Consider the following 27,612-nt stretch of genomic DNA (forward strand, 5'->3'; position numbering starts at 1 on the left):
TATGAGTTTCAGAACGTAAGACTCAGTGTACCTGCTTTGTTATAAGGTGGGTCTTGCTTAATCTTCTGGAGACATTTGTGTTCATTCTCATGCACCTCCAGTTTCTATGGGGGGAAGATTGGAAGTCTGAACATCACAGGATACTGTACAATTAAAATCTGTACAATAAATACATACTAAAGAGTTGTTGTTTTTTTGGTAACATTTACTACACATTACCCCCAGCCTCTTGTGATTGGTGTATGCACAGAGTGTATAGTTAGTCCAAATCTTATTGCTTTCTGGATGGTGAAACCACTGTCCGTCTTCTCCACAGTACTTAGTTGCCTTTTCTGTGAAAACATAATCGTGTGATTAAGGTTTCTCAAACAGTCAAACTATTATTTAACACAAATTCGCTTTTGGGTGCGAATGAGATATCAGGGGAGCAAATGTTCTCAAGCTTCGCTGCTCACCTGTGGGGTCAAAGTCAATAAAATAATTCGGACAGTTTTGGGAGGCGTAAGTCCCTGCCGGAGTGTCATCCCAGCACAGCCAGCCATCCCAGTTACGACTGCAGTACAGGCCTATCACAGAAAACATAGAAAGGTTTAAATTGTTCATGAGGACATGTAGAAGACACTAAATGTTGGGAAGCGTTACATCATGGGTTTGAGTGGAAAGTACTGGTACCTGATCTATTATATGATGGATCATTCTTTATTTTCTCAAGACATTTCTTTTCATTTTCCAGGATACTCTTTTCCGTTGTACCCGCTGTGGTCTCGATGGCTGGCGCTCCTGCAGCATCCCTTAAAAAATGTCTTTCCTTTGGGAACAAAAAAATGTCAATCTGCTGATTGGTATACATGCAGTGGAAACCAAAGCAGGCTTTTTCTTAGTTTTTCATTTATTCCAGGAGAACATCCAGTGAAAAGATACCTCTAATTCATTCTTTAAAGCTAGTCGACAGGTAGAGCCAGTCTGGACCCAGTCACCCGATTCATCGCAATATTTGGTCACTTTTTCTGTCAAGAAAAAGTAATGGCATGACAGAATATACATTTCTTGATATCCCAAAAGCTTCACATACAGGCAGAGTTTGCTGCCTCTGCTTGCTGAGAGCTCAGAAGAAATCTATTCTTTGTTGTGTCTCTCAGTGTTTTTCAGCAGTAGGGTACTGGCATGATCCAAACACGGACAATCTTGGCATTTCCAAACAACAGTGATTAATTTAGCTTGGCACATACTATCAAACAGAATGTTTTCCACCTTTGCTAGCAAATTCTCAAATGTCAGGTTTAAAACCGCATGTAGTGAAGATCCATGACTGGGCAAAGAATGAGATCACATTGTACCTGACAACAACAGCAACTGCTTAGTCCTCTCTGACAGCTCATAAACTGTTCAACAACCTCTTCCAACTGTACAACTCCCTCCTTCCAGGCCTCAAATCAGCAGCCTCAGCTTACAAGGAGCCATGGGGGGACTCTTAGAGTCACAGGGATTTTGGGAAGATCCCCTTCTGAGGCATCTCGAACAAAACCCCCTTCATTGCTCCCTCATTCACATTCTCTCTCCCCATCCATCTCTCTGGCCCCTGCTTCCATGCTTTTTTTGTTACTCCTCTTTTCTTTGCCTCACTTTGTCCCTCCTCATACTCCTCATTCATCTCTCTGCCCTCTACCTTACCTCCCCTTTCTTTGTCATATTGCATCTCCTAAATCAGACATGGCTTGACTCTGGATCTTTTCAGCTCGACATTGCTCAGCCTTGCATTATTCATAATGTAAAAATGGAACATTCTGTGGAAACCAGTTGTCCAGCAATTCAAACATTAAGCATACTTACATAATCAAAGACCACAATCAGTTTAGATTTAAGTAAATCCTTGTCTTCAATCTGTCAGACCAATCAGCAGATGATTTACTTTGTTTCCGGTGTATGAATCTTTAATGATCACTGTCATTTAAAAGCTCCATCATGACGGTCCTCTTCCAGGGAAGCAGTCAGAGGCTTCAGTGATTTTTTTTACAGAGTCTGAAACCAACCAATTCTGCAAGGCCTAACTTAAGGGCATATTGGTGCTTGAGTGAAACATTGTAACTGCTAAATACAAATCAAGACAGGCTTCAGTTTTGCATGTCATTTGTAATAAACAAAGTATTGTTGACTAAGAAAATAAAAAAAAAGGGAAATTTTTCTTTATGAAAACTAATAACTCAACTCCAGTCCGGTAGCTTTGTGTACATTACAACCTGGATAATGTTTTCTCAGAACTCCTTGGCAACATATTCAACTGCAAAAGCTACTTACTCCTCAACACAATTTTTCAATGTGCATTATAGTTAGAACCATAACACTTACCAAGGTTTCCGAAACGATTTAGAAGAGATTAAGTCATTTCCTTTCAAAATGAGAACTACATTTTATAGTTAATAAGTTAAATAAAAGTTTCAAAGGCCATACAAAACAGTCCTCATCTTTTGTTTTCCAAGCTGAAAGTAGTCCAACTTAATCTACCACCATGACCTAATGGATAGCTCTCATCTATACTGATTTTGACAAAACGGCGGATTTTGAAACATCAAGCCACAATAGTTCCACCCTTGAGCGTAACGGACCTGCACCAATAGACCATTTAATAGTTAATATTTCAGTCCAAGTTTGCAAACTTCCTGTCTCGCAGACCACTCTTGCTGAAGCTGCACACATGACTGATTGTAAACAGTTAACTGGATGGCATGAACCTATAAAATGGCTGATAAGCAGAAAAAGAACAGCTATGGAACAGAGACGTCTATGCAGGAATGACACCATCTTAATAAGAGATTCACATCAAGGAATGTATGGTTAGATTTGAAGTTGGATTTGATTAAATATTGTTAAAAGCTGCCGAGGACATTCAAAGAAGCTAAGCAACTGAAATCCATCTAGCAAACCTTGAATCTTTGTTAATTCAGCAAAATCGAATATACAAGAAGGGTTGAGATAGTAGAGGAAGCACATCTTATGTCTTCCTTCTGGCAGTCTCTATTTCAAACACACTAGTTTGTAGCATTTCCTTTTGTTGCATCTGTGCTAAAGGAAAGTCTTGTTGAAAAGATTATCCCGGAGGTCTCAGTTTAGCCAGCTGGTTGTTCTACTCCTGTGAGAGAAGTATAAGACTGCCTTACCAGCTGCGTCGAGGTCAGGACGATCTGGACAGTTTTGTGTTACAGATGCCTTGGCTGGTGTCTCGTCCCAACACAACACACCATCCCACATACGAGCACAAAACACACCTCAAGATAAAGAAAAAGAGTGTAAGTCGGTGTATTTACTTGCATGTTAGTGTATGTGGAGCATAATATAAGTAACATAATCTGACAGTGATTGATTGAAACCCCCATCATCTACTCAAGAAGTAATCTCAAATGAGTTGCTCTTGAATGACAGCTGACAGCACAACTATTAACAAAAAAACGCAGCAGTTCGATCCCCTATAACTAGTTCACAACATTGCTACACATATGATGCTCTTTTAGAGGTTTGATTTGACCCCGAGAAGCCCCTCACCAGTTCTATTTTCTTGGTGGTCCTTGTTGGACAGCTCAAGACATTTGTATTGACCCTGGCTCAGTGCCTGCTCACTCTGTCCTTCTACAATGCTCGGTCCGGGAATGACTGATGGGTCTGTGATTGGCTCACTGCTCGCCGCCGCCCTGAGCTGTGAAGAAAACATGGCATTAAAGTTGAGAGGAGGAGGGATGCAAACAAGCTCAACACATCCTGGCCACTTTGTTACAGTAAGAGCTGTACTGAGCGTAGATAAGAGGTTGTTAGCGCGGCTGTTTTGTGCCTGCTTCTCTCATTTACATTTCCTTCACAGTTGAAAATAAGATAAAGTGTAAAGAGCTCAAATTGTCATATCTCACAGTTGGATCATGCTCGGAGAAAAATGTGCTTTTTCTTTATGCAAATGGTAAGTTTTTGCACATCTTTAAAGTAGATCTGATCACAATTTCTCTCTGCTTTAAAATTCGAGTCGATCTCCACGCATATAACTCCTCAAAATGTGTTTGGAATTCCATAAAAGAAGTTGAGCAGCTGATTTTCTACAAATGAATCTAATCTCTGCTCTATTGTTTGTATGTGGAGGTAGCGTTAAAATGAAAGGCTGCTGTATGAAATTATGATCATGCTGCCCACTGACAGATAAAGAGCCCATTTTGCAGTGACTTATCTTCTTTTTCACTTTTTTTAGGCTGAAAATTAAGCCTCTCAGAGTGCCAGGCTCATGCACTTGCATGTCATGAATTATTTGAGGAATTTAAATCCTTCGCCAGGAAGATTGTGACCACATGTCTTATCGCAAATGAGAAGCGGACCTTTATTCCCCTGGCTCTTTGCCGAGGATCAAAATATTATTCTTACCTCTCTCCTAAAAGCTTGTAAACGACAAAACAGTTCAAACATGACTTTTTTGAGAATTCAGATGTCCCATGTAGCAGTTTAGCAGCCGTACATATGATGTCACTCCAAGCATTGAAGTAAATGACGTCATACATACGACCACCAGGCCACCACCAATATCAACAGCTGAGCTGAATGAGAAAAAAAATCTTCTTTTTTGTTTTTCTTCAGAACAACTCGTGCACAAAGCCTCTCCTCGTCAATTAAATACAATTATTTTCATGAATTAGCGTGACAGGAATATAAAAAAAAACAAAAGACAGAAACATATTATAGAACCGCATACTATTATTGTATAAAAAACATAAATGAATAAAGATAGGCTGGGATACCTCAGTGTCTCGCCTGATGCTGAACCTTGCGGGGAATGGAAACAATGAACTTCCAATTTAAAAGTGACATTCAAGAGAGATGAACCAAAGGTTTTTTCATTAGACTCAAATACTCTTTCACTTTTGCAGTGAAAGCTCTAAAAGATCTGGACATTTGTTTACCCTGCTGATAAAAGAACTTTAGTAAACCTAAAGCCATAATGTTTAGAATACTGTTCTCCATCATCCAGCCTATTATCGTGAATTATTAGGAAAGCCATCAGGACAGCTTCATTATCAAGTTTGATTTGTTTCATTGTAATACTTTCATCAAGCAAATCAGCAATTTTTTAAATGCCAGAGCACAGAGCCAAAATGTGTCAGCCCAACATGATTTGTGTTCGCGTGTCTTAAGATTGTCCTACAGTCATTGACCGATGATTAGAATGGGCCCATTAAGCTAATTAACTCAATTTCTCAAAGTCTGGACACAATATGACTCAGCCCTCAAAGCTTTGAATCCTTGGCTCCAGAGGATCCTCGGAGCAAGATTTAGATGTTTATCTAAAATCCTAGTTAAACAAATTCAGGGAATTACATATAAACATATAAATGTGTCCATATATATATATGTATATACGTAGTCCTGTGATGGATTGGTGACCTGTCCAGGGTGTACTCCGCTTCTCGCCCAGTGACAGCTGGTATGGGCTCTAGCCCGGAATTGGACTCTTCTAAAATTGGGGATATGAGACACTGTGGATCCCTTACTGAAGAGGAGCAAAAGTCTACTCTGCCCCTAACAGCCTGACGTTATAAATAAGACATTACATTTTCCTGGTCAAGCTAACCATGCGATCTAGCTGTGTTAACCCAGTGGCCCACTGATCCGCCTTCATTATGGAAATACTTCTTCTATTAATGCCTACTGCTCTCCTTCTAGATTTCTATTAATTTAGTTATTAAAACATCTGCACAGCATTGCAGATGTCGGAGGGGCTCCAGAGAGTCCAGAGAGATATGTGCTTGGTGGATTGATGGACCAAATTAATACACACAAGGAAAGAGTGCTTTGCACATACTCTCAGAACCAAAGTTCTCAAAGTAACTGTGGTCAGTGGAAGCTTAGTGGACTGATTGTGTGCAGTGTGAGGATAAGTTCAGTTGAGGATCACCAACACCTGCACCATTTGTTATCTGTTATTTTAAGAAAAATTTTCAGGAGACAGCTGTGATTGACAAATGCATCAATACTCTGCTGTTACTGCCAGGCTGAGCCTCTCCCTCCCCTGCTGGCATGTTCACACTGCATAGATGTGCTAAATCCTCAGCAGGACATAACTGTAATAAGAACGCAAGCTGCACAATTAAACATTGTTTTAACTAATTCGAAATCTGGAGGCAAATCATAATATTCAGTGTGTTTGTGGTCGTGAAGTTTGGTTAAAAGGAGGTTAGCTTTGTTTGCGCCGTTATTAGTGTGGTTCATTTGAGCTGATCTGAGATCTGCATCTATTTTCTTATGATGTTGAATCCAAATCTTATTTACTTGGTGATCATTCTAATAATTTTTGCGTGACTGAGGGGTTGACAACACATCTGTCCGTGATGTGGAAAAGTCAGAATTCACATTTTTTTCTGATTTACACTGACTAACAAAAATATAGGTAGGTAGTTCTTTTCTTTCAAATTGGGCCCTTGAACGCAATAAATGCTGCAAAACCCGTGGGTAATGGTTAATGTCAATGGGATTATTTTTGCCACACACTAGCTCAGATCTGTCATTTCTAGTCTCTGACGATCTTTTGGATAGATGGGATTCCTTCAAGAGGGGAAACTTCAGTGTAAAATCTAACGAAAATCTCAAGGGAGCTGAGCTGCTGCATGAAAACAACATTGTAAACACGGGTGAGAGCCACAGGGTGTTGCGTCTTGTATGTCTGCTGGTGCACAAGAGTCGGATAGAGTCTGCATGCAACATGATCTCACAGCAATGTGTATGAATAGAACACCAGTTTAGGCACATTTTATACGTCATTAATGTACAGTGTGAACATTGCCGTGCCATTTTCCGCCATTTAAATGACAGGCCAAAGGATTATGGTAAAAGTACATGGCAGGGTGTCATCCTATTAGATGCAACGGTATGAATTAGTAGCACAAAATATATCCTAATAACTCACAACATAGAAAATTACACGATATAAATGTCATCAATCTCTCTGGGGAGCTGATTCAAGGCCCAGTTCCACCGCAGCCCCTACAAACTCTGAATACGTATGCACATTCTCATGGAGAACAGCACCATTGAGTGCCACTCTAAATCAACAAGTCTCAAAGGGAAGTGAGTTATTAAGAATTCACACAACAGTTCTGTACTTATGTGGACTCACTATCCAAACTTCACTCAAGTGCAACGGTTGTTCCGTGTTTTGTGTATGTGCCCTCAGCCGTCCATGCATATGCTGAATATGTATGCTCAGGCCATTAGAGATGTGCTTAGTGAAGAGCGTGGTAATACTGCAGAGTTGGAATACAGAAAGTGTTTCTTAGTGTTATCTGAAAGATTAAATAAACAAACAATGTTTCATTTTCGTGCATTTCCGATTTGTGGCAACAAAATTACACACCAGACTTGTCAGAGAGAAACATTCTGAAGCTCTGCTACAAATGAATACAAATACTCCCGTCTGAAGATTATTAATCGGAACGGATAGTGGAAAACAATCATGAGCTTTTGAGATTCTTGCTGATCATGAAAGAAAAAACCACCAGACCACAACATATTACATGTTCACTTAATGGAAATTGAATCCTCAGCGCAAGTGCACAGCATACAAAATGAGAAGCAGGACTTTGAGAACTTTACCTCGCAGCACAGTCTTCTGTGAACTAAAAAGTGAGAGCCAAGGGAGAGCTTACCACCAGCTGAAACCAAAGGATCCAAAAGGAGCCCGCTAACCTCATATCTTCAACTCACAGGCAAATCTCTGGAGAGAGACAAAAGAGAACAACAAGTTAAACCTATCAGTGAAATAAATTGTCTACCGTGAAAGTGACTGCCTAAACAAACATTTGGTTGTTTCAGATCAGGATTACGGCTTCTGCGGAGAAAACAGCCACAGCGATAATTCATCTGAAATGCAAAACACTGCAGCAGAGGCACTGCAGTCTGTGACATTGCACACACCTCTTCTTTGTGTGCATCTCAGAGATAGTAAGACAGTGTGCCCATCCTTATGTGAAACAATACCATGAAAAAGTAATATTAAATTGTGTGAGCTAAAGAATGAAAACATCAAACACAGACAGACAAAAATATTTAGAGTCTTGAGTCATTTTGTGCCGAGCCGCAGGCCCTGAAGGGGCGTATGAGCTGAAAATTCACCAGGCCTCATGCTTGCAAAGACCCTGCAGGAGGCCCATTACTCCACATTTTTAAAACTAGTACATCCTACCCATTCTCTACACCCCACAGTGACCCGGGGGGCAGGCTGTTCAGACATGGATGAGCCAGTCCTGTAAGTCACTATAAAAGGTTATTGATAGTGTTTGTTCTGGCTTCACTGGCACACTGATGGTAGGCTACTAAAGTTTAGGATGACAAATAAACCTGGGACAGCATCTGACAAGAATTTCGGGCTCAGAGTGTTTATCACTGACCAGGGAGCTCCTTTGATCTAACCAGACTTTCTCATTTTTCTCTCATACTTTCCTGAAATGCAGAAGTAATTGTGCTAAATATTCTACCTGCAGATGTTGTCCGCAAGCAACCATTTCTGGCTCTTAACTGTGGGTCAAAGTACAGAATAAGTGGTGTCTTTGCAAACTAAGACGGGCGTTTTCCACTGTAGTTTGATGATTATTGTTGAGAAGATGTTTGCCTGATTGATCCACGTCACAAAAAATGCTAAATAGAATATTCTGACTGAATATTCTTCCATTAAACAGTTGCTACCATGCAGTAAATTCCACAGTTGAAGATCATGTGTTTGGTCATAAGATCAATTATTGTTAAAATGTACTCTTCGATAAAATGTCACCAAACGAAAACTATAAAGCAACAACTTAATAAATTTGATCATTTTTGTCCATGTATCAAAGACAAAAAATGTCAAACTGATGACAAACTTGCTAATAACAATAATAGTAATATTTCATCCAGAGCCCAGGGGGACAACTTCAAATGTGTTGTTCAGCCTGACCAACAGTCCAGACCACTCCTCAAAGTTGAGTTTGACATTATATACATTATAATAGACATGTTACAGGAGTGAATTACAAAAGGCTTGATCTTGTCTTGGCGGCATAATGCATGCTGGCGAGATTTGTGTCCGACTTCTCTCTGACATCCTCTGATGTCATGCAAACCCAGGAAATAATAATAGAAGATAATCGAAGAGCAGCTGCACTTTTTCGAACCAGGTGCTGCAGTTTCTTCCCAGAGGTTGAAACCAGATGAGAAACATCTGGATTTAACCTGATGAGCTGTTTTGTATCGTCCTGCCTGATCTCGCCAGCTTTCCGTGTGAGGCAAAGTTCACTTTGAACAAGCCAAGCAACTGGTGATACCTGATCCCAAAGTGAATGTGATTGTCTAAATCAGTATTCTCATTTGTTGTTTCCTGATTTATTCAAAAATGTTTGCCTTGTTTACTAAAGTAATTTTTTTTCCCTTAATTTGATTCCCTCAGGTTATTGTAACTCACTCTAAATGCATTCCTTAAGTTTCTTTTTTCCTTGTCATATTGTCTTTGCAGTCAAGCTTTTTAGGCACTCTTCCCAGTGATTTTGTGTATGATCGTCACTTGTTTCAGTTTTTTGTCTTTTTGCCCGCCACTTGATACATCTGTTATGCTGTTATGCTGCACCTCTGAGTCCTGCTCCTAATTCCTCACCCTTGTCTAAACTATAAAAACATACCCCTCGTTTTGGCTTTGTTCCAAGTGAACTGTTGAATGTCTGGCTTGAAATATAACTGAGCTGCTGATAAACCTACTATAAACCTGTGACCTGTTCAAAAATGCAATCAAAGCAATGCTTGTGCATAGATAAACCATCTTCCTGAAAATCGCAGAGAAGGGAGAAGTGTGTATCCCAAAATTGCCTCCAAGAAGATACGATCTATAAAAGTTCTTTAGTATTCAGTGCAGAGGATCACATTAGTCAAGTGTCATCCAGCCACCTCTGGGTAAGCATGTGATTTAGGCTAAAAGGGAATTAATTGGCTCATCCTGAGTAAGATGTTCTACAGCGCTATAGCTGCTAAAAAAAACCCTGAACTGTTTCATGTGAGAGATTGACTTCCAAATGGTCACATAGAGAGACATGAAATAATTATTACACTGAATTATATGATGAAAGTCCTTCATTTTTAAAAAAAATATTTTGTAATGTCATCACATAAGCATCAAACAGCCCCTCCGCTGTCATGGATGTCAAGTCCTGCCCCAAGTGGAAGTGATAATACCACACTTTATACAATCTGGAGCAAAAAAACCCCATATTAAATCACCACATTTGGAGGATGCTCCTGCCACTTTTTTTTAATTTCACAGTAAATTGATCATCAATCAAGAATATTTTTAAAAAATGACTTTTTTCAACAGCGCAAATTTAGAAAACAGACAATATGAATTTAAATGACATTTTCTGGAATTAGGTCTTCTTGCTTTTATGATATCTTGAATTCTTTGAGGCATGGACTTGAATTAAAAGTCAGTATTCTCCATCAATCAGGTTCCAAGTTTCTTGTATAGCAGTTGACAGATGGAGCCTTGTCACAAACCATTTTTTTCAACTTTCATCATAACTTTGATCTCAGATTGAGAGCCAGACTGTCTGCTGGCCATGTTGTTGGGGTGATATAGTTTTTTAATAGGAAAAAATCTCTTACGCTCTCTGATCTTTGGAAAGATGCATTTTCGACCTGGAAAATGAGGGATGATTACCAAAACATACCTTTGACTGAGAAAGGTGGATGCACAGGTATACATATACTGTACAGTTTTCTTTTTATACATTAAGACATATAGAAATCTTAATGTTCTAGTCTGTAAAGTCTATAAGCAGACAAGATTTTGTTTTTGTTTAATATAGTAAATTCAGTCTTGTAGTCTGTCTCAATTGTGTTTTTCTCTTCTTCATTAATGGATCTCCAGAAAAAATAAATCTAGTCTTGTTTATGCAGTAAACTGCAGTTTTTTCTTAGTATTGATTTTTGTTTGTTCTTCCTGCTCCTTAGTTTCTGCCCTCATCTTCCTTTTTTCATCCCTCTTTTAACCCTGTACTACTTTAGCAGCAGCAGACAGAGCCAACTCTTTTTTATCTTCTCATAGTGAATGGTCACTGGCATGGAGACAACACTAATATGAGCTGACATCATATCAGTGATGGAAAATGCGGCAGGATGATCTGTCCTCCCTGGATTTCACACTGATTCAGATCTCATCCTTCAGTCTGAGCAGTCCCACAGATCTGGCATTGCCTTCGCGTGCTACGACAAATGAGCTGCATTACCGTTTTAAGGTCAGGTGGATTACTTTGACGAATGAACAAATTGTAGATGTTAACCACAAAAGCTGTCTTATACACACTGCCTAAAGAGCAAAATATCTGAACGAATCTGCAATATTCTGTGAATGATCTTCCAGCTAAGATTTAATAGCAACACATTTACAAACATAACTGTACTAAAGAGGGTAATCATCATGCCTCAGGTGTTGTGGAAATCCACACACACACTGAAAAGATGTACTATATATGGTACAAAAATACTCTATTTGTGTTTTCTAATTTACAAATTTACCTTAAGTAAAACTGTCTCACTGTATAAACCTCTTGGAGATCTAACAGTTTAAAGACTTAAAAGACTTAAACTAAATTGTTGTGTACAATCAATGAATTTAAACAGACATTCTACGTATTGTCAAGGGTAATTATCAGGAAAAAAATCCTATGTAATCGAATGGAATTTTACAGTATATGACAGCAATATCAAACTTGACATTATGAGAACACTCACTAGACAAACTCTATCCTGTGATGCAACATGAAACTACAATATTTCCACATTTCAAAGGAAATGTACAGAGCTGACATATCTTATCTATACACACCCATCTGTCACCAAAATCTGCTAACCTAGAACATGACTGAATAGCCATGCATGCAGCAGCTCTCTGCACGTGTGGGCTGACCAGCTGAATGCTGAGTGAATTAAATGAGAAGACACAATCAGGTACTGCTACTCATCGTGTGTGCGTGTGTGTGTGACCAATAACAGCAATCCAACTCTATGTATTTAGTACTTTTTCCATTTTAATTTGTTACGTTCAAACGACTTTAAATGCATCTTAAAGCCCTAAAGAACCAGCAAGAAAAGTTTTCCAATCTACAAAATTTCGTTGGCAAGAACAAAACAATTACTGTCATGGATAATCGCATATGTGTAGATTTGCATACAAAGAAACTGAAAAGTGTGGACTTTTTTTCTTTTACTTGTAGGTAAAATTATTGACATTTTCTGAACAGCCATAATGACAATGTGCCATTAAACAGACGTGAGATAAAAGCAGCCTGATCTCACAGAAACGTGTGACTTGTGAACAAGACATAGAATGGAGGTTTGCAATGTGTTAGAACTGCATGCCACTACTATGAAAAGCAATAAACTTCTCCTTAATTGACTAACATGTTATGAAGTCACGCTTTCAACAAGTCTGTCTGTCAGACCATCCATTTTGGTAGCTGCAATAATAGCACCACCACTTTTATCAGAGAGTCAGAGATTAATTAATTCATTCAGAGGAACACAGATATCAAATTGTTTTGTTGTTTTACAGGTAATCTAAGGCTGCCTAAATACTTTCTTTACCCTAACCAAACATAACAAAGGCCTCAAATTTACCAAGTAGCATTTTGCCCTAACCTAACCAAACAGTGACTGAAAATAAAAGCAACATAAAAACAAAAAGAACAGTAGCCAATAAAAATTAGAAAAAAATATATAGAACTTTCCATTAAAGAATCAAAGGGTTCCTTTAAAACATGCATCAATTACAATGTTCTTGATTCAGATTTCAGATTTTTTTTTGTATAATCAACTGCACTGGGCCATCTCTTTCTGTCATTGTAGATGCAAAAAGTGCTCCACATACCTGGATAGAGGTATTTGTTCAAAATCCAACAGAAAAAGAATGAAAAGAAACAGTATATTTTTATTTATGCAACAGATTATAGGTCCAAAACTCTTTTTCCTCCTCTTTGTCATCTGAAAATACTTTGCCCTGTATGCTAAATTCACCTTGGACTTAGAACATAATTTGCTATTTTAAAAATGAAAACCAATGTACCAAACCAATTTAGGTTATCTCAACAACTGTAGACCCACTTTAATCACTTAGAGTTTAACTGCTTGTCCGCAAATGTCTGTCTGTGGCTGTCACTGTGTGAATAGTGTGTTTCCTGATCAAAAAAAGAGAAAAATCAGATTTCTCAGTGATCGTCCATTAACGGTTAGAACATGAACATGACAGATTATATATGCCCACCACGGCAAATCTGCTAATAGTATCAAATTATCATTGTTTCCATGGTGCCAGCACTTATTTCACGTTTTCCTGAGAGATAAGGTAGTCAGGTTTGTAAGTTAATCAGTCAGAACACTATGCTCTAAGTTATATTTTTAAACTACACTATATTGCCTGAAGTACTCGCTCATCTGCTTTTACACGCATATGAATTTAAGTGACATCCCGTTCTTAATCCATGGGGCTTAATATTATGTCGGCCCACCCTTTGCAGCTGTAACAGCTTCTACTCTTCTGGGCAAGCTTTCCACAAGGTTTAGGAGTGTGTTTATGAAATTTTTGACCATTCTTCCAGAAGCGCATTTGTGAGGTCAGACACTGATGTTGGACCAAAAGGCCTGGCTCACAGTCTCCACTCTAATTCATCCCAAAGGTGTTCTATCGGGATGAGATCAGGACTCTCAAGTTCTTCCACATCAAACTGGCTCATCCTTGTCTTTATGGACCTTGCTTTGTGCACTGATGCGCAGTCATGTTGGAACAGGAAGGGGCCATCCCCAAACTGTTTCCACAAAGCTGGGAGCATAAAATTGTCCAAAATCTCTTGGTATGCTGAAGCAATTAGAGTTCCTTTCACTGGAACTAAGAGGCCAAGCCCAGTTCCTGAAAAACAACCCCACACCATAATCCCCCCTCCACCAAACTTTACACTTGGGACAATGTAGTCAGACAAGTACCGTTCTCCTGGAAACCAGCAAACCCAGACTCATACATCAGATTGCCAGATGGACAAGCTTGATTTGTCACTCCAGAAAATGCGTTTCCACTGCTCTAGAGTCCAGTGGCGGCATTCTTTACACCGCTGCATCTGACGCTTTGCATTGCACTTGGTGATGTATGACTTGGATGCAGCTGCTCAGCCATGGAAACCCATACCATGAAGCTCTCTATGCACTGTTCTTGAGCTAATCTCATTGCCTCTGCAGAAAGTTGGTGACCTCTGCGCCTCAGCATCCGCTGACCCCACTCTGCCATTTTACGTGGCCCAGCACGTCACGACTGAGTTGGTGCTTGAATTTATACACATGTGGCCATGAAAGTGACTGGAACACTGAATTCAATTATTTGGATGGATGAGTGAATAATTTTGGCAATATAGTATATCATGTTATGATGTTTCTTTGTTTAGGTAGGGAGGGGAAACAAATAAATGATGAACAAAGTGAAATCTATGCAGCTTGACTTCTTCATGCTTTCTTTATCTACTGTATGTAAAAAACTGAAAGCCATCATCTCCAATGAAGGTTTCAAAGGAGAAGCTTATGTCTTTTCCTCTCTTCCAAGTCTCACTTTTCTCTGCATTCTCATTTCCTCCCTGGTCTATTTTTGCTCCCATATATCTTTTATTCTTCCAATCTATTTCCCCTCTTACCTCGTTTTTCTATATCTCTCATCTACTCCCTTCTGTCTTCACTCCACCTCCCCCTTCTCCTTGCGCTCTTCCCCTTCACCTAGAATCTTCCCCTCTAAAAGCTTTCCCTTTCCTCCCACTCCACTTACCTCATTCTCTACATTTCCAGTCACATATCCAAGACTTTTTTCCCAGACTCTCAAGGCAGATGCAAAAGATTCATCAGCTAGCACATCCTTTAAACATTAAACAGGTTCCCTTTATGGTGACACATTGTATTATCGACTCATCTGTCTGTGTTTCACTTTATTATTCCTATATTCCCCTTTCTATTGTGTGAGGCAGAGACTTCTGACAAGATACAGAGTGCACTACTGTTTGTACTGGATTCTTATGATTTTTAGTTTTTAAAAATAGAGTAGTCATTGCACTGTGAACAAAGGCAGTTGGTTCATCATGTCAATGTCAATTATTTGACGTCTACTTTATCTGACTATAATCATGAATTTTATTTCCTCTCAGAAGTAGGAATTCCCTGGCTCTAACTGGAACGCCAACCTTTGGAATGCTCAATTGAAACTGTAAGCTCCTGTCAACAATGATGCAAAATGACAGTAAAATCCAAGTCCTATGAATCACAAAGTAAATTGGAGGATATTAAATATGGAAACATGAGTGCCAGTGGGATTTAGGATACACCACAAACCTATGGTAAGATAACATGTAGCAATCGATCATAAAATAATATTGAATATTATTAATAATAATAATAATAATATATGTTGTTGGGATTAAATGAACTGCATTAGGCTGGTTTAAGTTATATATATCCTACAGATTCCAGTTCATGGAAACAAAGAATATTCAAGAATATTCAACAAAGTATGGAGTTGCACAGGGTTCTGTGCTTGAGTCCATTCTTTCCACTTTCCACATTCTTCCTTTTTGGTGACAGCATGGTATAAATTTCCATTATGCTGATGATACTCATCTATACTTATATATGAAGCCAGTTTAAACCAATCAGTTGGATAAAACTACAAGCATGTCTCAAAGACATGACCCTGGATGACCCTGAATTTTTTGCTTTTAAAAAGGAAGAAAATGTCTAGCAATATAATTACTCTAGATGGCATTTCCTTGGATTCCAGTACTGCAGTGAGGAACCTAGGAGTTATTTTTGACCAGGATCTGTCCTTTGACTCACATATAAAACTGATTTCTAGGACTGCCTTCTTTCATCGTCGTAATATTGCCAGAATTAGGAACATCCTGTCTCAGAGTGATGTAGAAAAAAACTGGTCCATACCTTTGTTACTTCAAGATTAGATTACTGTAATTATTTGTTATTGGGCTGTCCCACGAATTCTCTGAAAAAGCCTCCAACTGATCCAAAATAATTCAGAGTTCTGATGAGGAATAAGAGGAGAGATCATGTTTCTCTAGTTTTAGCTTCTCTTCACTGGCTCCCTGTTAAATGCATAACATGATTTAAAATTCTGCTCCTCACATATAAAGCTCAATGACCAAGCACCATCATGACTCAAAGATCTCATAGTGCAATATTCTCCAAACAGCACTTCACTCTAAGACTGCAGGTTTACTTGTGGCTCCTTGAGTTTCTAAAAGTAGAATGGGAGGTAGAGCCTTCAGTTATCAGGCACTTCTCTTGTGGAACAAGCTGCCAGTATATATGTCTGAGAAGTAGACACTCTCTCTACCTTTAAGATTAGGCTTAAAACTCTTCTTTTTGATAAAGCTTATAGTTAGCGATGGCTGAGGTTTACCTGAAATGTCCCATAGTTATGCTGCTATAGGCCTAGACTGCTGGGGGATTCCCATGATGCACCTTTCCCCACTCTGCTCTTTTTTACTTTCCATGTATATATGACTTTATTGATGTCATTAACTTGTATTTCTCTTTCTCAGCAGGTATCCCTGGCTTGATGGTGCTTGTTGTCCCGTCTTTCCTGTCCCCAGTTTGGCTTAATTGCCTTGAATTGGTCTGTATCTTTGAAGTGCTTTGAGATTACAGTTGTTGTGACTTGGAGCGCTATGATGTGATGTGATATACACATTTTTAGTCAAGGCACAAAAGATAGTTTTATTTGCAGTTCCTCCAAGCCTCATTAAAAGTTATTCTGTCAGCACTCAAAAACCTTTCTAAAATTTCGCTCATTATTTACCAGAAAAGTGGCAAGAACATGGTTAGTGATGATAAAGCGAGAACGCTTTGTGTGCTGTACAGTTCCAGCAGTTCAAAACAAGCCTTCTGTAATAAGCAGTCTCTCTCAGAGTCTGTGTAAACACTTGATTCATACCTGATCTATAATGTTATGACATCCCACACAATTTCCCTGCTAGGCCAGAGAGACAGGAGAGATTATCGAGGTAGATTAATAAGGGAAACACGGATAGCAGGGCTAACTGGTATTGACTTGACTTTAGCGCTATAAGCATGCATCGTGCGTAATCTGGAGTTGTTTAGTGTTCACGAGGCAGACTAATGGAACATTTCCGTCTCTGTGCTTAGTTATGTCAGTAGGGAAACACTCCTGAAGTAAGGATACATTTTCTGGGGAGAACAAATTCTTACGACCAAAACCTTGCTCTCTGAAGTCACAGATCAAATAAGAAGCTGATTAGAAGAAAGTACCTGGTTTGAATCCACTGTGAGGAGTTTTCCAGTTTGTATGTACAAACCAAACATTGACTCTGCAGTTGATCTACAAATACAAATACAAATGGAGGTGACAACTCAACTCTGTCAATATTTGCATAGAAAGTGAAAAACATATCTACAGACACTGATCATGTCCTCATAGTCCACCATGTTTCTAAAACAATGACCAAACCAAATTATGGCTCCAAACAGAATCTCCAGACAGGATATTGGTCACCGCATTTATTCCAAAAGCAAGAGAGTTAAGTGGTAATTTATTCAGTTGACTGTGATCTGCATTTTCAATTTTTGGTATCCTTCTTTAAATTGTTATGGCGAACTTGCTCGTAATAGCTGTTGATGATGTGCTGCAGGTGGACATTCAGCAGGTGGAGAAACGTTATGTGTCACTGAGTTGTTTTGTGACACTCAGAGAGCAAAGCTAACCAAGGGTTCAATTGAGGTATATCATGTGTGTTGGGGGCTGTGTGTAGTGTTCTGAGTGGAAATGTTTGGGAATATCGATGTTGTAGTAGAAGCTTATGGACGGTAGCTAAGATGTTTGGTTATACAGGGGTATTCTTTCTTCCATCACGCTTACATTGTATTTGCTCATATTATTTTTTACAAATTCTCATGTTAGCTTAAGAAAGCTGCGGCCCCATGAGTGTGCAGGATGATTAATAACTATAATTCTATTCATGTATTAGATTTACTGCTCATTGTTTGAGTAAAGAGCTAAAGTACTGTCCAGAGACCCAACAACTGTTGCAGTGAACTTGATCAGGGTTATACTACTCGCCACATTGTTTACCGTGGATGTGTAGTGACTGCAGCTTTCCAATTAATTAAATCTCTGGTGCAAAACAAAATTTGGGCACTGGTACTAAAAAGACAATTGAATAAGATTGTGCTCTCTTTAGAAGAAACAAGGATAAATAGTTGAGAATCGACTGGAGTCTTTATTCAACCGTTGAATTGAAACTGAAGGTTTGTGCATTTAAAAAAGGTTCCATTCAATGCTGCATCGACACAATCTTTGTATTTAGAGAGGATCAACCAAAAAGATTACTGTACAAAAACAACCTATGGAATTCAGGAGCACAGAAAAGTGAAAAAATGCACAAGTATTTGTTATGGTGTCTTCAAACTGTGATTAGTCAGAAGGAAAAAGCGAAACTTCATCACCAAAAGCGAGCTCCTCTCCTGCTTCTGCTGACACTGTCTTTATAAATCCTAACAGTCATGATGCTTTCTTTTAGCAGATTTCTCCACTCCATACTTCCACTCCTTTTTATTGATTAAAAGCTGTCTTTGGAGGTGAGTAAGAAGGCTCGTTCACCATCCTCAAGGTGTTGTCAAAGACACACCAGTGTACAAAGCACATTTTTGGCATCATGTCTTGTCTCCTGTTCTTTCTCCATGTGCCACACCAGCTGTGAGCACACATCTCACATGAAGAATCCCCTGTTGGCTAGTGCATATGTGATCCCCTTTTTTCTACATTGTAAAAACTTTCCACTGTTTATCAGACATTTCCAATGATATGTAATTAAAAGGCTCAAGTGAAAAGTCTAAAATCCTACTTTTGGCAAAGCTGCAAGAGAACAGCTTGCTCTGATGCAGTACTGAAGTAGCAAACCTCACAATCAATCATTCAAGAATGTAATAATCAGATGTTAAACACTGTCAGTCATGCACACAGCCCGGCTGACAAAAGAACATCACTGGTGTGATTAAGCTTTCAAAGCTTTAACTGATTTGAATACAAGTAATTGATTTGCACAAATGTCCGTACATTCTGAAGCTTCTGCGTACTTAAAGGCCTGGTTTTATGCAGACATCATCACTTGGCTTCTGAAACAGACCTACGGAGATGCAACACAAGTTAAGAAAAGTTCTATTCTTTGAATATTTGTCTTGTAGAGAAATTAGACGGCAAGTAATCTTACCTTTTTATCATAGTCTGGCAACAACGTGTCTACAATATACCACCAGCACCAACAAGTGCTCCGCTGCAAAACAGCATATTTGAGATGTCTTAATGCAGATTACCTGTTTGATTGGGACAGTCATTTATAATAGAATCCGTCTCATTTCACACTGTCACCAAACACATCAGGATTTCCAATAAGGACAGACACCACTCGGTTTTGTTTACAGTTAATCCACTGAATAAACGCTCTCCTCCTGACATCAGCAAACAAGAGTTTGTTTGTCAGTGCAGATTTTGTTCTGTCAAATGAGCTGCTCCCTCCCTGACAATGACATTGTCACACTAATTTTCTGTTTTATTTCCTGAAAGGATTATCTGTCACTTTATACCATCAGCCTATCAGCACGGACAGCTTTGGGATGCTTATAGGATCTTCCACTGAATAGAAGGCCTTTTCCTGGGACCAAAGACCTTTCATCTGGCAACCTTTCCTTTCCCCAGCCTTTTAATTTCCTCTTCACTTTCCATTGAGTAAATATCTCTCTGTCAACCAACCAATGACCTTTGTTTGACTAATTTATCCAAAATGAGTCTGCAAATGACAGATGGTCAATGCAAAGAAACATCTGCCAAATTTAGGTCCAGTGTTACAGAGCAAGGAGAACTAATTTCCTTTCAAAGGTACCTTGAATTAAATTGATATATTTTTTAAACTTGTTAGTAAAATTATTTGCTTTCTTGCCCTTTGTAAAATGACAAAAATATAATAATAATTCATGTGTCTGTATGTTAAATACAGATATGAAGGATATGAATATGAAGGATAATAGGGTATGATGTGGTTGGCTGGACACTAACCCTGACCTTATCCCTAATCCTAACGCTCAGTTTATGCTCTGCTTTATATTGACGTAATGACTTGTAATCATCTAACCTACAGCATGTGGTAGCCTGACCTGCTCCCACGCAGAACTGTATCTACAGCTGCAACACAGGCTGAAAAATCTTTCAGCAAATTTTTTTTTGAATACCAACATCATTAACTGAATTCTAACTAGGTTGATTAGAGCAACTTTTCCTGATTGAAGCAGAGCTTCACTGGGAAAAGTGAGTCTACTGCTGAAATGAGCTTCTTCCAATGTTGAACTGACAGTTTATCCATTCAAACCAAACAGATGCATGTGGAAACAAAGCGTAAAGCTCTGACAATCCGTGTATAGATTGGTTTAGTGATTGTATGACTCCTCTGACATCCATCCCTCCATTCATTTTCTATACCCGCTTAATCCAACTGTCGGGTCGCGGGGGGGCTGAAGCCTATCCCATTGTGATTGGGCGAGAGGCGGGGTACACCCTGGACAGGTCGCCATCCATCACAGGGCCACACAGAGACGAACGAGACAAACAAACACACACACGCTCTAGGCCCTCTTGCTGTGAGGCGACAGTGCTAACCACTACACCACGTGCAGCCCCCCTCCTCTGACATATTCCCTCTTTTTTGCTTTGCGTTTTTTTCAGTAAAGAGTACCTAATATAAATCAGCACGACTCACAGAGAACTGAAGTTATTTCCACTGTCCTGTTTCTTTCACCACTGCCTGAGGAAATTGAGAAACCTGGGGAAGGTTTTTAGAGACCTTCCCCAGAGAAATGGATGAAACCACCGGCCTGAGTTACTGCTCAATTAATAGTCACCCATTATAGCTCTTTCAAGACTGCACTTTGTTAATTTTACATTCAGTCTTAATCTACAAATAATTAGTGAGCTTTAGATATGCTGGTAGGCAGATTTTGATCGGTTTGAACAGATTAGGGCTCATCTCCCAGTGAGCCACTACATTTGGTTGAAACATTGCATCTAGTCATAACCTTCATTTATCAATAAATATCAGCCCAAACGGTTTCCTCGTTATTATTTCATTTATATATCACACGGATATCTGTAAATATGTAAAATGTAAAAATGCACACTAAAACCCCAGAGAACACCAAGCAAGATTTCATAGTCGATTTTTGGTGGCATTTTATTTAATTCTTTTTCACATAGCAATCAACATGAAACATCTAGGATCATAACATAAAAAGGAACAGGAAAAGATCCAGATCAGGGCAATTAAAGTCAGCTCAGCACGATCTTGCATCAGCTGCAAGATATTTTCGTCATATACCTATAATCGACTGTCAGTGACAATCCAGATCACTGAGATAAAGATAACAAAATTAAATACAAACATAGCACAACCTCTACTGTAGCAAATCTGTTCCATCTTAGCAATGGAAAGCATCCCATTTAACCTAACTTTTAAGTATGGGGGTAGTGAAAATTTGCCAGGTTGCAATCAAACTGACTGTCAGACCGTAGCTGTTTTAAAAACCACTCAAAGAATAATTAATCAGTAATTACTCAATATTTGACAAAGCCTGAATAAATATGCAAATGAGCCCTCCGCACCACATCTGTCCCACATAGAGGACACTGATTCAAATATCTTAAATTATGCAAACCTTGAAATTGCACCAGTTTACATCTGGAGTTGGTAGTTTTGTACACTAGACCAGGCTTCATCCTATAGCTATAACTATCTCATATTGCTGTACAAAATTCCTTGATTCTTCATCATACAGTTTTGGACAGTTTTTCAACCTCAATTTCTGGAGCAAGATTAGCATGATTAGCCATTATTTAGGTTATTTTTTTTTTTGTTCGACTCATTAGGCCTTGGAGCGTTTACTATTGTGCTTATGTTAAAGTAGTTGGCTCACCACTTGACTTTGTTCTTAGTCCAGTCAGTTCTAACTAGTTAAAAGTGCCTTTTTATTGTGGATTTCTTTGATTTTCATTGACTTGTGAACACCCATAGGCTCTGATTCCAGTTACAGTTTTGTTTTTGTTATTGTACCTTTTCATATTTTGTCACTAAAATAAATGACTCTGACTTTTACTTACACCATATGATTAAATTCTACCTTCCCCTTTCTCTGGCTGAGCCAGGTCGTAACACTGACATAGATTTGATTTTAAGCTAAGATGGAGAGCCATCCAGTCAGTCGTGGCCCTTGGGGAGGGTCCATCAGACAAAAGCAAACTGCTTTTGCATTTGTTGCTCAGTAATAGTGTTTGAAAATAGTGTTTTGGAGAGCCAGAAATTTGGTTGATTTGCTGTTTAAGAACTTTTGTCACCCACTTTTCAGGAGAAAATGTTATCACCTTTTGTCCAAAACAAACGCTCACTTTTTCTGTTGAGTGTTGAAAGAGAAAGAGAAAAATATGGAGATAATACACAGACATAATTTCAACACATTTGATATTTAACTATAGAGGCAGTTTGCTGCAAACAAGATGCTTCTGGGACATCATAAAAGGAGCAGTTGACTACATGTAATGTGGTCATTTAGTTTAGGAATTTCAGCTTCAACTGCTCCACTCCAATTTTAGCCTGGACATATATGGACAGATATGAGGTCAATGTTTTAACGAATACCCCCAAAATGTCAAAGATTACTGAAATTGCAGGAACCTTTGTTTTGCAAGCTGAGCCTTGGTCTGAGCAAGGTCAAATAAAATCGTTACGCTCAAGCACCACATTGAGGGCTTTACTAAATAAAATGGAACAAAATGGAAGTATGAGCTGGGATACAGGTACGATATTTCTGCACAGATCAACTTGTAGAGGCATTAGCGGAGAAGAGACCCAACAAATCAAAGCTAAAAGATAAGCCCCTCTGGATCAAAGATTGCAATCAGACAGAGAATGGATCCTTCAAGACGAGATCTGAAGTCCTGAGGGCAGTGATACAACTAAATCCTACTACTCAATCATGAACTCAAACAAGACAGTTTAAAAGAGCACCAGAGAGTAAGGGCTTATTTGAATGGAAAATGGTAGGTACTTATTGGAGCAACTAAAAGCTCCAGGATGTACACTGAATGGAACAAACACTGTCAATAATAAATCAGGCTAGGTGGGAGGAAAGAAATAAACAGATTGACAAAAATAACACCGTTAAAACAGGCTCAACAAAGGCACACGAGAGACAGAGCCCAATCTATCCAGCTGATGCTCAGAGGGCATTGCAAGCCCTGCATGATTCAATAAGACTTCGAAATAAAGAGCAGCATGTGCATACAGACACACCCATTTAATGCATATAAAATACCACAGTTCTGTCTGTAACCTTTTCACAATCCCGTTGTCATCACAGGATAACCTTAAGCAGATATGGAAAAGACACAAACAGCCGTTTCTCTAAATCAATAAACAGTTCATCCAGACATGAGACCTGCACTGTACCATCTCAGCCTTATTGACATTTTATGCCTGCAGAGAAAACATCCACAACGCCACGTATGAATATTCATAATGGTTTGGCACTAGAGTAAATGCACAAATTGTATGTCTATTCAATTTAATATTCACCAAATTCACCAAAAAAAAAAAAAAAGCTCATTTCAACCCTCGTGCTGAAGGGGACTGAGCTACAATAGCCTGTTTTTCTAAATCCTCACTAAAAAGTAAGAAGCATGCAAATGATATCCGACGACACAAAAGCAGCAGAAAGATAGAAGACGAGGACGGGGTGTTATCACACATTTCCTCTTCAGGCTTTGAGGGAGCTCAGATGAGAGGGATTACAGTGTCGTTCATTCTCTCTGGGTGTGCGTGTATTTGTCTATGTGTGAAAATATAAGCAAAATATAAGCAGGCCTATAATAATGGACAATTTATTACTGGGTGCATTCATGTGTGATTATGTTCTGGTGTCACAACTGACTTACATAAACACTCACATGTAGTATCTTTTTTTCCCAAAATGTACTCTTTTATCTTCATGTCTCTGGAGGCGTGATTTATCTAATGTGCGTAAAGTACCTAATATTATCAAAGTTATTATGTAACATAAGTACCTGAACATCCATAATGTGTTAGTACTTGTTATGAGAGCAAATGCAAAAATATTACAGCTTTACCAATAATGAGAACATTAGCTCACTGAACCATCTTTTCCTTATTCCGGGTTAATGTTGTTCCCACAGCAGCATAATTAATACTGCTCCAGGACCGCCACTGTACCATCTTGTTGGTGTGATGTCATTACTGTTGTATATGAGTCATTAGCATTAGAAAAGGGTATATTTACCATATATTTTTTATGAGGTCTTTTCCCAAAGAAACTAACTGAACTTAGACTTTGTGTACTTTACACTCACAAATAGTTATTTTGATAACCACAGCCAAATATGACTTCCAGGGTGAAATTCACTTACTCTTACTCTGGGGTTTGGGCTTATAACATCAGATCATGCGCCGCTATCTCCTTGGTTTAATGTCAGCATATGCCCAGCGTCAGACTATGTCAACACGACAACGGCAGACCTAACCAAGGTATCACTGGTGCTAACTTTGCTAACAGGGCTTGTACATGTTTACATATAAATGCACAGTTACTCGCCAACTATACTGAGGAAAGAAGGTGCCCAAACACGTTATAGAGTACAATGCTACTCTGCTATACATAACAACACTTGAGATAAAATCCAACACCAGTTTTAGACCAGACCTGGTTGGACCTAGAGTAGCTTTAACAACTTTGAGATGTTTTTTCCTGAAGAATAGCGATAGAATTATTGTATGTCCATATGACAGAGCTGCTTTGTCTGTACGCTGAAGGGCATGAAACTGTTATGAGATCACTTATTTGATCAGCCCTGTCAAAACAGTTTAAGTTGATGTGATGTCACTGTTATGGAGTAATATCATGCCCTGGTGTTGCTATGCTGACGACAAGTAAGGTGTAAAGTCCTTATTATGTATATGACAGAGCTGTATCGGTAATACACATTATCTCGGGTAAACTGTCAGATCGCTTGATCAGAGAAAAACTTTCCCGGAGCCCCACTTGCATGCTTTTTTCTCCTGCCTTTCCTCCAGCTTATCCATAATCCATACCAAAGACGAGACTATTTCTCCCTCATATTGATCAACTGTTACTGGCTATCAGTGAAATATTGGAACTTTTTCTTTATGTTGTTTTTTATGTTGCTCTGCTTTGCTTCAGGACAGGATGGAATACATATGCATTTATCTACAAAGCACTCCATTTAAATTTGTTTTCTGTTTATGTTACAATAACATCATGCCTCATATTCTGTGGTACTAAAAATGAACATCTGCTGCATGCGAAAACATGTTTGTGAGCAGCAGAGGGATTGTGAGCTCACTGACCAACAGGTGAAGCACTTCTTTCAATTCAGCTTTGACTCAGAACACCGATTGTTGTTTTATTCTGTTCTGAATGAATATGCATCAAATGTCCATGATTGTCTTATTCCAGCTCATATGATGGAGCAAAAAAAACATTATGAAAATGTCATTATGAAATCTGAAGTCTCTTTACTGAAATGAATGAGGGGGACAAAAAGCACTTAAAACCACATCAACTAAAGTGTCATTGTGGCAGATAAATGTTTTTCATTCTTTTTTGATCATCACAGCAGAGGATTATTTTATTATTTATCATTTTTATTCTGCCATATATTACAAGAGTTCCATTGACATCAATAATAAAGAAAATGACCGTACTTCGCCTTTAGCGCACAAAACTTTTATATTGATTGAAAAACATCAATCTTTGAGACACTGGTGCATATTTTTAGCAACATCAAAAGGCAAAAAGGGAAATTATTCAAGCTGTCCTTATCACTTTCGCACATACACACAGGAACATTATTTCCCTCTCACAGCAGACAATGAAATGAATCACTGAAGATCATCATGGACCTCCAAATTAATCTGCCTCAGCGTGTTCACTACAGCTTCGGCTCGAGCTTCAACAGAGTTGATTTTAGCCAGCTGTTCAGCTCAGCATGAATGCCTCCATACACAAAGATATGCTAACGGAGGAAAAAATCCTCAAAAAGCTCAAAAACAATGCTGAAAGTTTTCCGAGACAGTGAAAAACCTAATCTTTATTGGAGGCAGCAGATGACGACAGGCCTGAGAGCTGCTATATGTGCAAAATTGGATGGAATGAAACTAAACCAATGCTGAAGTTCCCAAGTTATTGACAGATATGGCAAAGAGGATTTTATTGTCCTTGGATAAGATCTAATTAAGCTACCGAGAATGAAATGGAGATAGCTTCCCTACACAATAAGAAACTTATCCTGAGAAATGTAAATACACTGAGGCTGAATGTATTTACACATCAAAACGATACAATTTATAACTGCAGTATGCAATATCGGCAAGTGATATTATACGCTGCATGCAGACAATCTTGAAGCTACAGTGGTTAAAGGCACATTACTCATCTAGTTGATAATACTTTCCAGCTGCATTTGCAATGCTAATTCACTATTGTTGAATATAATGTCAAAAAGAGGAGTATAGCATAGCTCACCTTAAGATGGCTTGAACAGAGCATGGATTTTCTGCAGTTAAGAAGTAACAAAAAAAAAAATTATTTCATGTGCTCGGTCCACTTCTTTCATTCTCAGCAAATATTGTCAGCGGCATAAATAATCATATCTAGAGAGCTGAAGTCAAACCAGCTCTACTATTGTTAATATGTGTTTTTAGCCCATTAAATATAATTCAGTTTAAGCCTTGAACATAACATATGGCAAGAAGTTTACTTTTTGGATTCAGTAAAGGGCTTTGGGAGGTTTTATTGATTTGGGTGAAACTGTAAAAAGGTGATGCAACTTGCAGTTTTAAAGAAAGTACATCGGTACATATTTGCTCTATTTAATTGGACTAATACCACAGTGACAAGTTGAGTCTTGACGGTACTAAGGAGGCGATGACATAACTACAGGATATCTGTGTATCTGTGGGAGCTAGTAGAAGCTGTGCCTTGAGAAAAACAGATTCACTTCATGTGTCTTTGTCACCAGCCTGCCCCCGCAAATCATCTCAAACCATTAGCACCCACGCTGCTTGATTTGGGACTGAAGAAATGGCTCACACAACAAAGAGAAGAGGAGAATGAGTCAGAAGAAAAGACAAGTGCAGCTTCCATTTTTGTGGGCATACATACTTAAGGTGCAAAAAGTGGAAGTGATAAGTACAGATCGTGTGAATTCACCTGCAGTTAGGACAACAATGTCAGAAAAGAGTGGCAATCCAAAAAATTGGAACATGAAAACATGTTTTGGAATATGACGAAAAGTAAAGGATCCTTTGCGAAGATGAAGTGAATCATTGATTTTTAATTACATTTTAATGAGAAAGTATTTATTTATGTATGTAAAGTAACATAACCTGAACGAATGAATATGTTTACCACTCAGGTCAAGAAATTGCTAAGCATGTAACCTGCCAG

At 38.7% G+C, this 27,612-nt stretch overlaps 1 protein-coding gene across 1 annotated transcript in view; it reads right to left on the reverse strand.

The window, feature by feature from the left end:
- calcr (calcitonin receptor) overlaps positions 1-27,612 on the reverse strand; it is a 61,551-nt gene that overhangs the window by 21,497 nt on the left and 12,442 nt on the right. Inside the window, exons 2-9 of the mRNA XM_072370788.1 lie at positions 7,668-7,735; positions 3,538-3,688; positions 3,156-3,263; positions 922-1,007; positions 673-808; positions 456-566; positions 220-332; positions 32-104 (exon numbers count right to left, since the gene is read on the reverse strand). Of these exons, the coding sequence (XP_072226889.1) occupies positions 32-104; positions 220-332; positions 456-566; positions 673-808; positions 922-1,007; positions 3,156-3,263; positions 3,538-3,688; positions 7,668-7,712 (823 nt within the window). The 5' untranslated portion in view covers positions 7,713-7,735. The remainder of the gene's footprint in view (positions 1-31; positions 105-219; positions 333-455; positions 567-672; positions 809-921; positions 1,008-3,155; positions 3,264-3,537; positions 3,689-7,667; positions 7,736-27,612) is intronic.

This window comes from Leuresthes tenuis, unplaced genomic scaffold (genome assembly GCF_036924035.1).
Source record: "Leuresthes tenuis unplaced genomic scaffold, fLeuTen1.0.hap1 SCAF_18, whole genome shotgun sequence".
Lineage (NCBI taxonomy): Eukaryota > Metazoa > Chordata > Actinopteri > Atheriniformes > Atherinopsidae > Leuresthes > Leuresthes tenuis.